Raw genomic sequence first — 13,801 nt, forward strand, 5'->3', positions numbered from 1 at the left:
ACATGTGGTGCTACCGGAGAGTGACACCTGTCAGAAGCACTGACGGTGCACCACTACCATTGCCACGTATCATTTTCTTCAATTTATTCTTATTTTCAATGTTTAAACATTCATAATAACTTCATAAAAACTGAATAAAAGTTAACCGAAAAATCCTACGAACTCATGGTGACATTTTCATCATCTTTTAAGCTTCAAAATATAATTTTGAATTATAAAATTTTGAATTATAAAATAAATAAATAAAATTTCAAACTCAATTATGTCAGAGTGAGTTGAAGAACATTCACTTTCCTCCAAATGTTAATTTTCAATTTACCTAAGTCATTTTGATTTTAGCACTTCGTAGTCAAAGATGTTGTCCTAAGGAATTTTTATCAATTTTTAGTGTATTTTTCTGATTTTTTAAAAATCAATTTTTGTGAATGTTTTAAGATATACAATAACAAAAAATGGGTCACGTGGCGCCGTCGTAGGACATCAAGTGTCAGTGATACAGTGTGCACACTTGTCAGCAGCTGACACGTGTTAATCGTTTAATTTAATATGAATTTTTCTGTCAATTAATTTTAAACATTCATAGTAATTCCTTGTGACATTCTCTTCACTTTAAAGCTTCAAAAATCTTTTTTTTATTTATAAAAATTAAAAGTGACAACAAAATACGCAAATTAGATTTTAAACAAACCAAAAAAACTAGTTATTGTTTCTATAACATAACACTCTTGCTCTTTTGATCCAATTATTATTATGAACTCAAAGATGTGGAATCATAATTTTAGACCCGTAAAATCAAAGGGTTTGTAAGGAGTGTGTAGCGTTTTTCGGTATATTTTTCTGATTTTTGTATAATTTTGTATTAAATTTTTTAGATAAACAACAAAAAAAAAAGGCAAGAAAAAGAACACATGGCGTTGTAGCTGGACGACACGCGTCACTAACACAGTGTAAACTATGTATGTGTTGGCAAAGCCCCTCTATAGAGGGACTACAGAGGCACTATAGAGGGTTCATCATGGATTCAATAGGAAGACATTATTATAATTAATCAGATCTTTTACTAGAGAATGCCAAATATTGATACGCAGGACTGGAAGTCTTTGATTTTCATGTTATATACATGAAAAAAGAAAAGGAAAGAAAATTCATTAAATTATGTCGCCTACAAATGATACTAGCACAGAAGTTTCCAAGTTTGACAAAGATTGATTCATTGCATTTTCAAAGGTAGATGGAAATCATGTTAGAGACACAAGAGATAACAATCATGCAGTACTCAGGCATATAGTCTCGGCATATACCTATACTTGTTAGTAATAGTAAAACAAAAACCAAACACCTATATTAGCAAAACCCATGGCCAAATAAAAACCAAATATCTGCACATTCATGCATCTCTATTAAATTAAATACAAGTTTAAAAAAATTAACACATTTGCTTACCAAAGTTAAGAGGTCAGCAAGAGTTGCACTAGGTGTCAGAATCTCTTCAAACCGATCAAGTCTCAAATCTCTCATTTGCATCACTGAAATCCAACCAACTGAAGTTAACCATGTCACTTTGAAATGAAATTGGTATACCAGATAGTTCAAAGATGCCTAAAAGGTTAAATACAAACCTTAAGAGAATCAAATATGTATTCCACACCATGCTAAGGTTGTTTTAAACGTCAATTAAGCAGTGTTAAGGGCTATTTTCTTGTAGTATTTCAGTAATCAAAATGAAATAAAGAAAATTCAGGAGAATGTCAAAACTGAAATTACTTTCTCACCAGTGTAATGACAACGACATCGATTCTCATTCTCATCACATAACTCCAAGGGACCAATGATACCATACCACCAACCTAATATACATTAAGGTTCAAACTATTGATGTATTTGCGTACTAAGTAATGGAAATTTAGAAAGAAAAAGACAAATATCGGCACATAATTATATTAAAAGAGAGAATTGAACCAGATCTGAAAACTAATTGTGGAATTTATGCTTTTTCTTGTACCACAATATCATATGTTTACTTCAATGACGACACTTCGCCTTCGAACTCTTCATGAATATGTGTAATCTTAAAGGTACAATAAAACTAAAAGTTAATAATGAGTACCATTAACAGAAGTATAAGTTTTTATTCGACTTCACACATGAGATGCACTAAACTTAAAATTTCCTCTCCATGTAGCTTGTGCTGCTCCTAATTAATCTATAATATTTTCCCATAACCAACTTTCAATGGGAGAAGACTGCAACATACATATTTATTCTTTTTTTTTTCACATACATACTTTTTCTTGTATTAGGTAGACAAGAGAATGGTCATGGGATAACCAAGGGCGCTCATAGTACAATCAATTGCAGGTACATCATGCTACGACAACTTTAGCATATTCTTGTATCTCTATCAAATTAGATACCAGAAAAAAAAAATTAACACATCAACGCTTAGTAGATTAAAGAGTCAACAAGACTTTAACACGCTTTGTTAATCTGCTCAACCATTCAGGACCATATCTCATTTTCATCACTCAATTTGTGGATCTCTAGTGCTGTTATTATGTAGTTCCAAAATGGTTGGTATAGATTTGATTTGATTTGTGGGAATTTAGGTCGAGGTAAGCAATGATTCAAATTTGGTTGTAGTTGCATCAAGTATGATGTTAGATTGCGTATGTATCCTTAACGGAATCAAACCAACGTAGTTAAAAAAAGATTGATTTAATTTGAGTGGTTTTGTACCACTTGGGCTTCAATTTAATAATTTGGGAATTAATGAGTATTTTGGATTTGAGCCCATTAATCTATAATTTGCGGACTTGATTTTGCACCAATTGTTTGCCGATTGGATTCTTAATGGACAAGTTTGTTGAACTTGAGACTTGCAACAGAGACCATAGTCCAACTTAAGAGCAATATAGAGCCAATATAGCACAAGAAAGAGGCGATACAGAGACTTGATACTCCCACTATAATGCGAAATGCCCCACACGTATTATAACACTGCTAGAATTCAGATAAAAATTCGCAACATTACTTCTGCGTTTGATCCCCACGACTCTATCGTAGACAAGAGTATATCAGTATCCAGTTAGGAAGGAAGGCATTTCTTTGATGTGCAACTTTCGCATGCCTAATTTTGTGTTGAAGCAGAACCCCTCACGAACTTGTCATGATATTTTACATGAATATCATCTCCCTATATAAGGTGGTACTACTACCACCCCTTCAACTCTTCCCTCACTCTTACTTTGAAAGTTGAATTTCAAACTAATACTTCTATCAGATCAACTCTTTCCTCACTTTCAGAATTCTATTAGATCTTCACGGACTTTTTGACAATGAACAAACCAATTATCTTCGCGTCCTTATGCCTTCTAGTAATTCCCATGGTGGTTTTCGCCGACTGCTCCGGTGAGGCTGAGGCTACTGAAGCTGGGCAGGGGCACAAACCCCAGGCCCTAAAATTAAAAGTCGCAGCCATTGCATCCGTACTGTTTGCCGGCGCAATGGGTGTTGGCATTCCCATTCTTGGGAAGGCGATACCTTGTCTAAATCCGGGCAGCAGCCTGTTTTCAATAATCAAGGCGTTTGCAGCCGGTGTCATATTGGCCACCGGCTTCATTCATGTCCTTCCCGATGCCTTCGACAACTTGACGTCTCCATGCCTGAAGGAGAACCCGTGGGGGAAGTTTCCATTCACTGGGTTTGTGGTGATGGTTGCTGCCATTGGAACTTTGATTAGGAAGAGGGTGATTAATGTTAATTAATGTTTTGTTTACTAATCAATAATAATTACTAATATGGCCCACTCCATTAGCTTTATTTTGTTTTAATTAATGTTTTGAATACTAATTCTTTTGTTTGTACTTTGTTGCAGGTTTTGGAGATGTGTACTGTCGTCCACTCCATCATCATAGGAATCTCCTTGGGTGTTTCTGGAAGTCCAGACACCATAAGGCCCTTAGTTGCTGCGTTAGCCTTTTATCAATTTTTCTGCGTTAGCCTTTTATCAATTTTTCGAGGGCATGGGCCTTGGTGGATGTATGGCTCAGGTAACTGCTTTGCATATACGAAACAAACACATTACCTTTCTCTCTCTTTTGTTAGTAGACCAGCCATTAATTATGCATCTTAATTGATTCCTATAGTTCAATTAAACTCTGGATGACGTTAATTGATGGGATTTTTTTCATGTTCTTATTTTTGGTAGGCGAATTTCAAGTCTCAAGCAACTGCAGTCATGGCACTGTTCTTCTCCCTTACAACTCCTATTGGAGTTGTAATCGGGATTGGAATATCGAACATATATACAGAAAACAGCCCGACAGCCCTTGTGGTTGAAGGCGTTTTGAACGCAGCTTCAGCGGGTATTTTAATTTACGTGTCGCTGGTCGATATGCTTGCAGCCGAGCTTATGAACCCAAAGCTGCATAGCAATTTAAGGCTTCAGGCTGGGGCCAATTTATCAGTTCTTCTTGGGGCAGGGTGCATATCATTATTAGCCATATGGGCTTAGGCATAGTCTCCACCATATAGCCGAGAAATATGTATTTTCTTTTTTGCCTTATATAATGGAAATTTCTAGAAAAGCTAATCGTGGGTTCTTCTTTCTATTGGAACAAGAGATATTTATATACTCATTTTTAGCACTAAAATTATAAATAAATCCTACACTATTTAATTTCTATAAACAAATCCAAAAAATGACAACTGACTCTATTGAATTTAATTTTGATTATTAAATTACTTTGATGCCATATTGAATGTTTTAGGCTTTTTTTATAAGGTTTTGGGGTTGGGTTTGTTTTAAGAAATTAATGACAGTTTTGTAATTTAAAAGAACTTAAAAGCTTTTTGTTATGTTGTAAATGAGCTTTGAGTGTATTTCTAAAGTCCATTTCATATAGGGGTTTTTTTTAATATATAATTTGGGCTCATATATTGGGTATAATAGTGAATCTCTCTAGTTTTAACTTCCTCTAATATCTCTTGATCCAGCAGAAAATATTGCATTTCTATGCCATACATACATTAAAACAAATAATGAAAAATCTAATTATCTAACTTTAAGAAACTCTTGTAATTTTTTTTTTTGGGATAGGGAGACTCTTTAATGAAAGAAAAATCAAACTTAAAAGAACTTTTTCTATCTCACACGCCCTTTGTAGGCATTTTGATGAGAAAAATAGATGAATGACATTCAATATCCATTTTTTGAGGTTGTGGAATAAATGTGATTGGTTTTTTTTTTAGTATAAGCAATAGTCGAAACTACATGGGAGGAGATCTCTCTCTCTCACACACACAATAAATGTGATTATTTTGTTAGGTAGATGGTGTCTCATAGAATTAGTCAAAAGTCTTGGCCGTTGTTTGAAGTGATGAGGCTGAACTTATTAAAATGGACAATAGTCCCACATATTGTGTCTTACAAGTCACACCTATAGGAGTGGGACTCATAAATTCGTATGACACGAGACACTCTTACACTCTGCATGTTATGTTGGCAGAGCATAAAATACAATTCCCTTCATTCTATAAAACAAACAAAAAAGCCATATCTAATAATTTTATTACACAAACATAGTAAATAATTAATACAAACAAATCTCAAAAGGAAAATGAATATATCTATTAATTTAATGCGATGCGTGCGGCGATTAAACTCAGAAGAATAAGAAACAGTTATGAACCCTAACCCAACAGAGAGAAGAAATAGGTGTGAGAGAGAAAGAGGGCGCACCAACTACCTGCCTTTATTTTCCACCATTGCATTTCCTCTATTTTCACAAAGATAAAATTATATGTTATTTTAATGAACAGTAACTGCAACTATTTGGTGTACGCTTGCGTACCGAAGAAAGATCGCAAACCTATACCTCCTGCAATTATATACAAGTCACAGGAGATAAGTTTGAACACTACCTTAGAAAAATTCAACATAAGAAAAGAAGTAACTTTACAGAATTTGCAAATGGAAGTAAAACTAGTCAAAAAGGAAATAATAGAGTTAAGGCAAATAAGTCACAGATTACAAGCTGAAAACATAGTGATTAAAAACAAGATTTGATTAATTTAATGGAAAAAGAAAACTCTGAATCTAAGGGGGTTGTATTGAATTAATAAAAGTCTGGTGATATTCAATTATGATTTTTAAATAATCAATGCAAGTCCGGTGGTATTCAATTAGGACTTTTAAAAGATAAGAAAAAGTACGGTGGTATTTAAAAACTTAATGATTTTAATGTATTTCATTAAATTGTGTATTGTGTGAGATTTTTGAGTGTGTAATACAAACAACAAATCACATAAGAAATCCCACCCTCATATGCCTTATTCTTATATATGCTCTCATACGTTTTTTTTCCCATTATTTTTTCATGCTTTCTACTGTGCAAAAAGATATAAATATAAAAACAAAAAACAAAAAAAAATTTAGCTGGTGGGCTCGTGTGTCTTGATTGGTTTCCCCTCCTACCTGAGTAGCGGTGGCATTGGTCCCGTGGTCTTGAGGTTGTGGCTGAAGCTGAGTGGTGGGTACTTTGGCTTGGACTTGGTTTTTTATTTTTATTTTTATTTTTTTTATTCTTTAGTGGACTTGGGTGGTCTTGCTGGAACTTTTGTGGTTCTTGGAGTGGACAAGCTAGCTATGTGGATTTTCATTCATTGTAGTTGCAGTTTTATGTTGTATTATTTTGCTTGTGAGAGTTAATGGTAGTTTTGCATTTGTAGTTGAGTGCTCATGTGAGTGGTGTTCTTGCATGTTATGTGAAATTGGTACTTAGGTGACGAAGGGTAAATTTAATTACACAAACAAGACACAACAACATAACAATCTTCACACACTTTAAACCTTGACCAAATACACATATGACTAGTCAACTGCTAGTCATGAACAATCACAATCAAGAGAACACACAGATCATGCCACAATGTACCTGCAACCCTAGAAGATTACTAGTGACAACCTATGCACTCAGAAGGACCCGTCAATCTAGGCATCCCCTGTGCTAGCAACAACTATGGTGAAAGTGTGTGAAATCATCATAATCATGCAAATATCAAACAGCAGATAAAGATGACTAGTCAACCACCAAGAACACAAACCCAGAAAAATTACAGATATGCAAAACAGATTTTGTTCACCCAGAAACTCACCATTGGGAAAAACTGGGAGTCATTAACCGACCAGGCACTCCACTAAGTAGAAAAAGATTCTTACAAAGGAAATACAACCAAGCTCAAGATGCACCTAGGTCTATTTAGGAATATGAGCAATACCTCATTTGTGCAATCTTCTTCTCCAACTTAGCAAAACTTGAAGCTCAGTTCTTCATGGCAATGACAGCTCCTTCTCAGCTCGTTCATCCCATGGCACTAGCTTGCAAGCTCCAACACAGACCGAAACCAATATTTGGATTCAAAGGAGAATGACCAATTTCTTCAAGAAACCATACTCTTGAAGAAATCAGTCTTGAATCTGACCTAGATATAAATGAGAGATGATTTAAATAGCTAGATGCAAATTCGGGTTTCAAAAGCAGTTTTTCAAAAAGAAATCAATTGGAAAAACTCATAGATGAAATAAGATGGTTCTCTCGAGGAAGAAGAAGCGAAAGATGGCAAGCCAAACTTTCCAAAACTTCCACCCAAAAGAGACGACCGCCAAATGACCAAAATCGTGGATTTTACAGACCAAAAAATTCCTTAGGTCAGAAACCCACATGGCAGCAGAGAGAGAGAAAGAAGAATAGGACAAAGCAGTTTGTTATCCAGCTGGAAATCCTACAGAGCAAGGATGACTAGTCATCTGAGAAACGGATGACTAGTCATCATTTTTATGAAGACTGTTTTATGAAATGATATGCAATGCACAATACCTTTGTCAACTTGCTTGAACCTCCATAGAGCAGAAGTTAGAGAAGAGCACCAAGAAAGGTTTTCCTTAATCTAAACTTGAGCTTGATAAATAACAAAACACATCCTATTACAAAGTTGTCAAGGGAAGCCAAAAGAAAATAGTAAAAACCATACATTAACATTATGTCTAGGCTCTCATTATCTTCAATGTATTCATTCTGGTCATGTGTGGTTATGTTGGGAGTTATTTTGTTGATGTCAGTGTACTTCCCTTGGACTAACATTTGATGGTTATTGTGTCACTATCTCTATATTAACCCTACAAATTGAGTATATGTATCCTAAAAATTGGGCAAATTCCTTCAAGTTATGTATAGGTGAATGATGATGATCGATAGAGTTGAAGCCAGTATAAAAATATAAGTAAAATCATATAATTGCAATCTATCAAAATCATAAGTAAAATCCTATGTAATTGCAATCTATTAAAATCATGAGTAAAATCATATAATTGCAATCTATTAAAATTAGGGGTGGTTGCGGTTCGTAATTGCTAATATTTCCTCGAACCGCAAACCGACCGACTATTTGCGGTAAGGTAATTTTTGAAACTGCAAATCGATCCCTTTCTTTCGGTTTATCGACATTGCGGTAAACCGCAAAAATTGGTCGGTTACCGTGAATTAACGGTTTAAACCGATTTGAATATTTTGGGCCTAAATTAGACAATTTTAGATCTTTTTGTGTCATAAAAATTCAATCTTCCATACTTTTAAGCTTAGGTTTGATGCTTTTTTTGAAGCTTTTTGAGTTCAAGCATACTTTAACAAAAAAATATAAATTCACAACCTCAACTTCTCAAGCATATATAAATTCACAACCTCAACCTCAACTTTTCAAGCATTCACAACCTAAAGAAAAATCCAATTCAAAGTTAACTTAGGTGTAGGTGGTGGTGAGTGGATTTTATTATAAGAAGAAGCCATTCTTTATGAGTTGGAGTGGAGGTTGTGTTTCGGGTGTATCGGTTTGTGTTTGGGGGATTAATGGCATTATGTGTGTTAGAGTGGCTAGACTCCATCTATAACACACCACAACACAAAAACAACAATATAAAAGCATATTGATAATATATTAAACTCAGCCAAATTAAAACACAACATCTAACTACTAAAATGAAATTTAAAAATATATATATTTGCGGTAACCGCGAGTTGCCAAAATCACATACCGCAACCGCAATTGCGGTTCGGTTTCTAAAACCGTAATTTTCGGTCTGTTTTTAGCTATTGCGGTTCCAATGTGGTATAATGTCGGTTGGTTTTTGCGGTTTTTCGGTTTAAAATGCCACCCCTAATTAAAATCATGAGTAAAATCATATAATTACAAATTCGGCTAAAATCCATTACATTAAGATCATGTCATTACAATCTGTTAAAATTTCTATTGAATACACCCCCCTAAGAGTCAACCAGAAAGCCCAACAAATTCATATGGTGAACCCTCCTAATGATCAAACTATACAGATCCTGATCTCTTGGACTACAGAGATCCAAGAGATTTGTGGTCACTCACCGTTGGATGTAAATTCAACGGTTCACTCACTCTTGCACTCCTTTTAAAAAACTTTTTGAACAAGTGGATTAATATCCAACGGTGTGTGATCACAATCTCTCAAACTCACGTGGTCAGAGATCAGGTGTATATATATATATATATATTATAAAAATCTAGAAGGAAAAAAAAATAAAAAATCAGCCTATTGGCCCAAGGGGAAAGGCTAAACAGAGAAGCCGAAATTACAAAACCAAAAGGCCACAGCCCAGAAATACCAAAAAAAAAAAAAAAGGCACCGAGGCAACAAGGGAACAACCAAATAATAATAAGAAATAAAAATAAATAATAAGAACCCAGCTCAAAGATCTGCGTAGAAGGAGCAGAAGACCCCGAAAGCCAACCAAAGAAAACGATACCAACTCCCACCAAAACCAGCAACAGTAACGTTCCAATTCTGCAATATAGTCAGACTCAGATTGGTTTTGGAAAGCTTTGAATCGTATAGAAAATTTGACCTTTTTCAAACAAGTTTATCGCATAATTGATAATTGGTGGTTTACACTGATCCTACCTATTTACTACTCAATTCTGCAAGCGAGCTATGATACTTGCAGTCTTGTTCGCCAACTCGGAAGGCAACATCCTAGTTGAACGGTAAGTGCGGATCTACATCTTCCGTTCTTTATTCAAAATGGTTTGAAATTTCTCCAACGTCATGAACTTGTAACTTTTGATTCTGTTTGTGGTGTTTTTGACCGAAAGTTATTAATTTTGGTATACCCTTTTGTGGGTTTAGTTAATCTAGCTTGGAAATCTTACGACTTGGATCTGAATTGTGTTTTGGGTATTTCATTTCTGTATAGTTTGTCTTTTACTTTGTGTTTATGGTTTGAATCGGGTGGACTTTGTTTTTCTTCGATGGTTTTTTATTTTTCTTGAAATGGTTTAATGGGGAAATGGATAGCTTTCTGTTGTACAATATCCTATCAGATTAAGAAGTGAAAAGGATAGTTAACAATATACAACGATTCATGTATAGCATGGTGTGAAAATTATACAGCATTTGCTATAAAAGACCTCATCTTTCTGCTTCGTTGCATATTGTATATGCAATTGCTGTATGGAATATATCGAGTACGAAAGAGCACTCTTGAGTTAATTGCTTTGACATTTTTGTGCATTTATGTTTCCTATATTTGAAGCATTGACTCCAGGTTTCTATGCTCATTGCAGTTTCAATGGAGTTCCTGCTGAGGAACGGCTGCATTGGCGATCTTTCCTAGTCAAACTAGGGGCAGAAAATCTTAGGGGTGTGAAAAATGAAGAGCTCCTTGTTGCTTGCCACAAGTATGTATACTTTTCTCTTTTTTCATCCTGCACATTTAATGCTTAATGTCTATGTTGAGATTGCCTTAGTTGTTCTAGTGTCATCACATACCTTGGGGATTGGATCCAAGAATTGAGCTGGAGCCTAAAATTTCCTCCAATGAGAATATAATGCTGGGGTATAATAAAACATATAAAAGTTTTGAAATTTCTTTTGTCAAGGAAAGCTTTTTGGAATTAAGTCTTCAGCAAAGAACTCCCTTTTGCATTAAAGTTGTGACCTTCACAGAAATAATGCTATTCCTATTTTTAAATTAATAAAAAAAAATGTGACTCGGAATCTGGTATCAGTTTACATTATTTGACTTGCATTGATGTATTATCAGGTCAGTTTACATTGTTTACACTGTGCTTGGGGATGTCAGCATCTATGTTGTGGGCAAGGATGAGTATGATGAACTAGCCTGTAAGTATTCATCACTCAGTTCAAGAATATGATGATAGTTTATAGAAAGGGCAGGATGAAACTGTCAATCGAAAGCTAAAATTGCACTTCACTCTTGTTTGAGATTAGAGTTCTGAACCAGCAGTTTTCACATCCTTTTGATACCTTTTCAATCAGTAGTTTAGTTAGTTGCAACTAAGGTGAAAAGCTTTTCCCTTTTGCATGTGTAATTTTTGCATGCTTTCCAAAATAGATTCATGTTGTCAAATATCTTTATGATAGCAAGGTTCTCACCTATTACAGCCGGCCAGTGCTATAGTAGGAAAATTTATGCCATTGCTCTAAAGAAACAAGTAAAAAACAACTGCTATCTCTTTCCACACATCACTGAGTCACTGACTCTGCTTTAGTGCTTGGTGCAATTGGCCAAAGCTAGCACTTTTTTGAATGGAAAATTGACACCATCACTTACAGTAAACAAATTCAAAATGATACTCGCTTTGTGGTGCTTACTATGATTGGCCAAATTGTAACAATTTCTTTTGGATGGGAGAGGTGTGCCGTGCTTGATTTTTCTGGTTTTGCTTCTCTAACCTGGATGGATTCTTGCTAGTGTCAGAGGTGATCTTTGTGATAACATCAGCTGTGAAGGATGTATGTGGGAAGCCTCCAACTGAGCGCCTTTTCCTGGATAAGTATGGAAGAATTTGCTTGTGTCTGGATGAAATTGTTTGGAAGGTGAGGTGATGAATAAGTTTTAAATAATTAAAGCATTGTATTAAAAAAAAAAAAAAATTGTTGTTGTTTGTTCATCCTTCACCCAAACATCCAACAAGTTAAATCATTTAGTATGGAATTCCTTTGATGGCTGCATCTTACAGCAACCATCCCAACAGCACAATGAAAATCATGTGGTAGAAGTTGTCCATAGTAGTCAGACCAACACCACTTTGGTATTATTTTAGTGGCAGGGTGGTGGAGGCTCACAATGATCCAAGACTAAATGTTAAATCACAGTTCCCGATTAGAATGGGAAATATGGAAATTTTCAACGTTCCTTTATAATTACATTAAAAGCAAGCCTTACCTTTCTTTTAGTTTCGTTTTATTATTTGGGTTGATAGGTTGATAGAAAGCTTTGCTTCTTATCCATTGTTTCATCTTCACATACTGACTTCATGTTACATGGCAATTCTATATTGCTGCCTAACATTTTGCTTTATAATGTTGAATTTTATCTTGTTTGACATCTGTTTTCCTATACTTTGCAGGGGTTGCTGGAGAATACGGAAAAAGACAGAATCAAGAGACTAATAAGGTTAAAGCCTCCTACTGAGTTTTAAATCAAGCTTCCAAGTGAGCGTTGAACCAAAAGCTTCTTGTTGTAACAGCGGCACTGCTGAATTCATGCCCAGTATGTTGTCCAGGCTTTGTGACAGCCATTATGTTTTCAAACTTCTAGTTCTTGCATTTTCGGTGGGGAGAAGATAATAGGAAAATAGTAAATACCCGCATTTTTCAATATTCTGAACATAATGTTAAGTCAGTTCCTTGTTTTGAAATATGTTATACTACCTGCCTAAGAATATAAGAAAGCTATTTTAAGAACTCTCTAAAAAATTTCAACTGCAACCGTACTCTATAATGTGGATAGTCATAAATGCTATAATTCTTTTTTGATTGGTCAATTTCTATTAAAAAATAAAATAAAAAATAGTTAGCATTAAATAAAAGTTTGAAATACTCATTAAATAAAGCAACATTATATTATAAGAAGCCACTAGAAGTCTTTTCTCTCTTCTCAGATTTAGGAGCTCCTAGAGGACTCTATTTTAGGAGATGGATAGGGAGCGTGGTTGGAGTTGCATTTTTACGATTTCTCCCTCAAATTTGTCTGAGGAGGTGGTTTAGGGAGTCCATTGTAGATGCTCTAATGTAGCTATAGTAGGCTTTTGCAGCGGAAGCCAAGATGGTTCTTGTGGCAGTTTGTTGACCATATGTTTATGTTTCGCAGCTTTAAGCAATTGCTTGTTATTTAACTTTATGTAAACTGTTTCCAAAATTCTTAATTCCATATCATTGCAGATTTAATGAGCGATCATCAGTTTATTTTGCAGCCAACTTTTTCTCAATAACTTGGGCTGGGGTTTGAACTTCAGAACTTTTTCATTATTTTGAAGAGAAATACAATTAAACTAAGTGTGTGTTGGTAATAAAACTTAGAAATTAGATATTTTATACCAAAGGTTTAATAATCAGATTTTTACTCCATAAAATATTTGTAGTCTATAAAATAACCCTGGTTCCTGGCAAGCCATACATTGCGCACTACATTGAGGCAGATTGTATAAAATAAAGGTCCTTAGCAGTTGAGCAACACATTGAGGCACCATTAAGGTTTCTAATTGAAAAGTGGCTACAAAAATAAGAGAATATTTTGCAAAAGTATATTCCTAATGACACTGATCATATAGATAGAAACAATTTTTCATGACCTTGAGCAATTTTGTGGGAGTTACCTTATGCTCTCGGATGCTTCAGGTGCATGTATTGATCATAGGGGTTTAGATTAAGAAACAAGAAGATGACATTTAGTGCTTGTATTGGCTTTGCTTT

At 34.8% G+C, this 13,801-nt stretch overlaps 2 protein-coding genes across 3 annotated transcripts; both read left to right on the forward strand.

The window, feature by feature from the left end:
• The first annotated feature begins 3,213 nt into the window (after positions 1 to 3,213).
• On the forward strand, positions 3,214 to 4,591 carry LOC103342079 (zinc transporter 3-like). 2 transcript variants are annotated; one of them, XM_016796644.2, is made up of 3 exons: positions 3,214 to 3,746; positions 3,875 to 4,049; positions 4,208 to 4,591. In XM_016796644.2, the coding sequence occupies exons 1-3, from the start codon at positions 3,336 to 3,338 to the stop codon at positions 4,336 to 4,338; spliced, it is 717 nt and encodes a 238-aa protein (XP_016652130.2). In that variant the 5' UTR covers positions 3,214 to 3,335; the 3' UTR covers positions 4,339 to 4,591. The 2 variants fall into 2 exon arrangements, with proteins under 2 accessions (XP_016652130.2, XP_088905652.1); XM_089049526.1 differs by lacking the exon at positions 3,214 to 3,746 and having other exon boundaries at positions 3,767 to 4,049.
• A 5,172-nt stretch (positions 4,592 to 9,763) lies between these two features.
• LOC103341960 (SNARE-like superfamily protein) lies at positions 9,764 to 12,747 on the forward strand. The gene is made up of 5 exons (XM_089051022.1): positions 9,764 to 10,068; positions 10,648 to 10,761; positions 11,127 to 11,206; positions 11,799 to 11,923; positions 12,457 to 12,747. Exons 1-5 carry the CDS (start codon positions 10,016 to 10,018, stop codon positions 12,526 to 12,528), a joined length of 444 nt encoding a protein of 147 aa, XP_088907148.1. The 5' UTR covers positions 9,764 to 10,015; the 3' UTR covers positions 12,529 to 12,747.
• The last annotated feature ends 1,054 nt before the right edge of the window (positions 12,748 to 13,801 follow it).

This window comes from Prunus mume, linkage group LG4 (genome assembly GCF_029339155.1).
Source record: "Prunus mume cultivar Tortuosa linkage group LG4, ASM2933915v1, whole genome shotgun sequence".
Classification (NCBI taxonomy): domain Eukaryota; kingdom Viridiplantae; phylum Streptophyta; class Magnoliopsida; order Rosales; family Rosaceae; genus Prunus; species Prunus mume.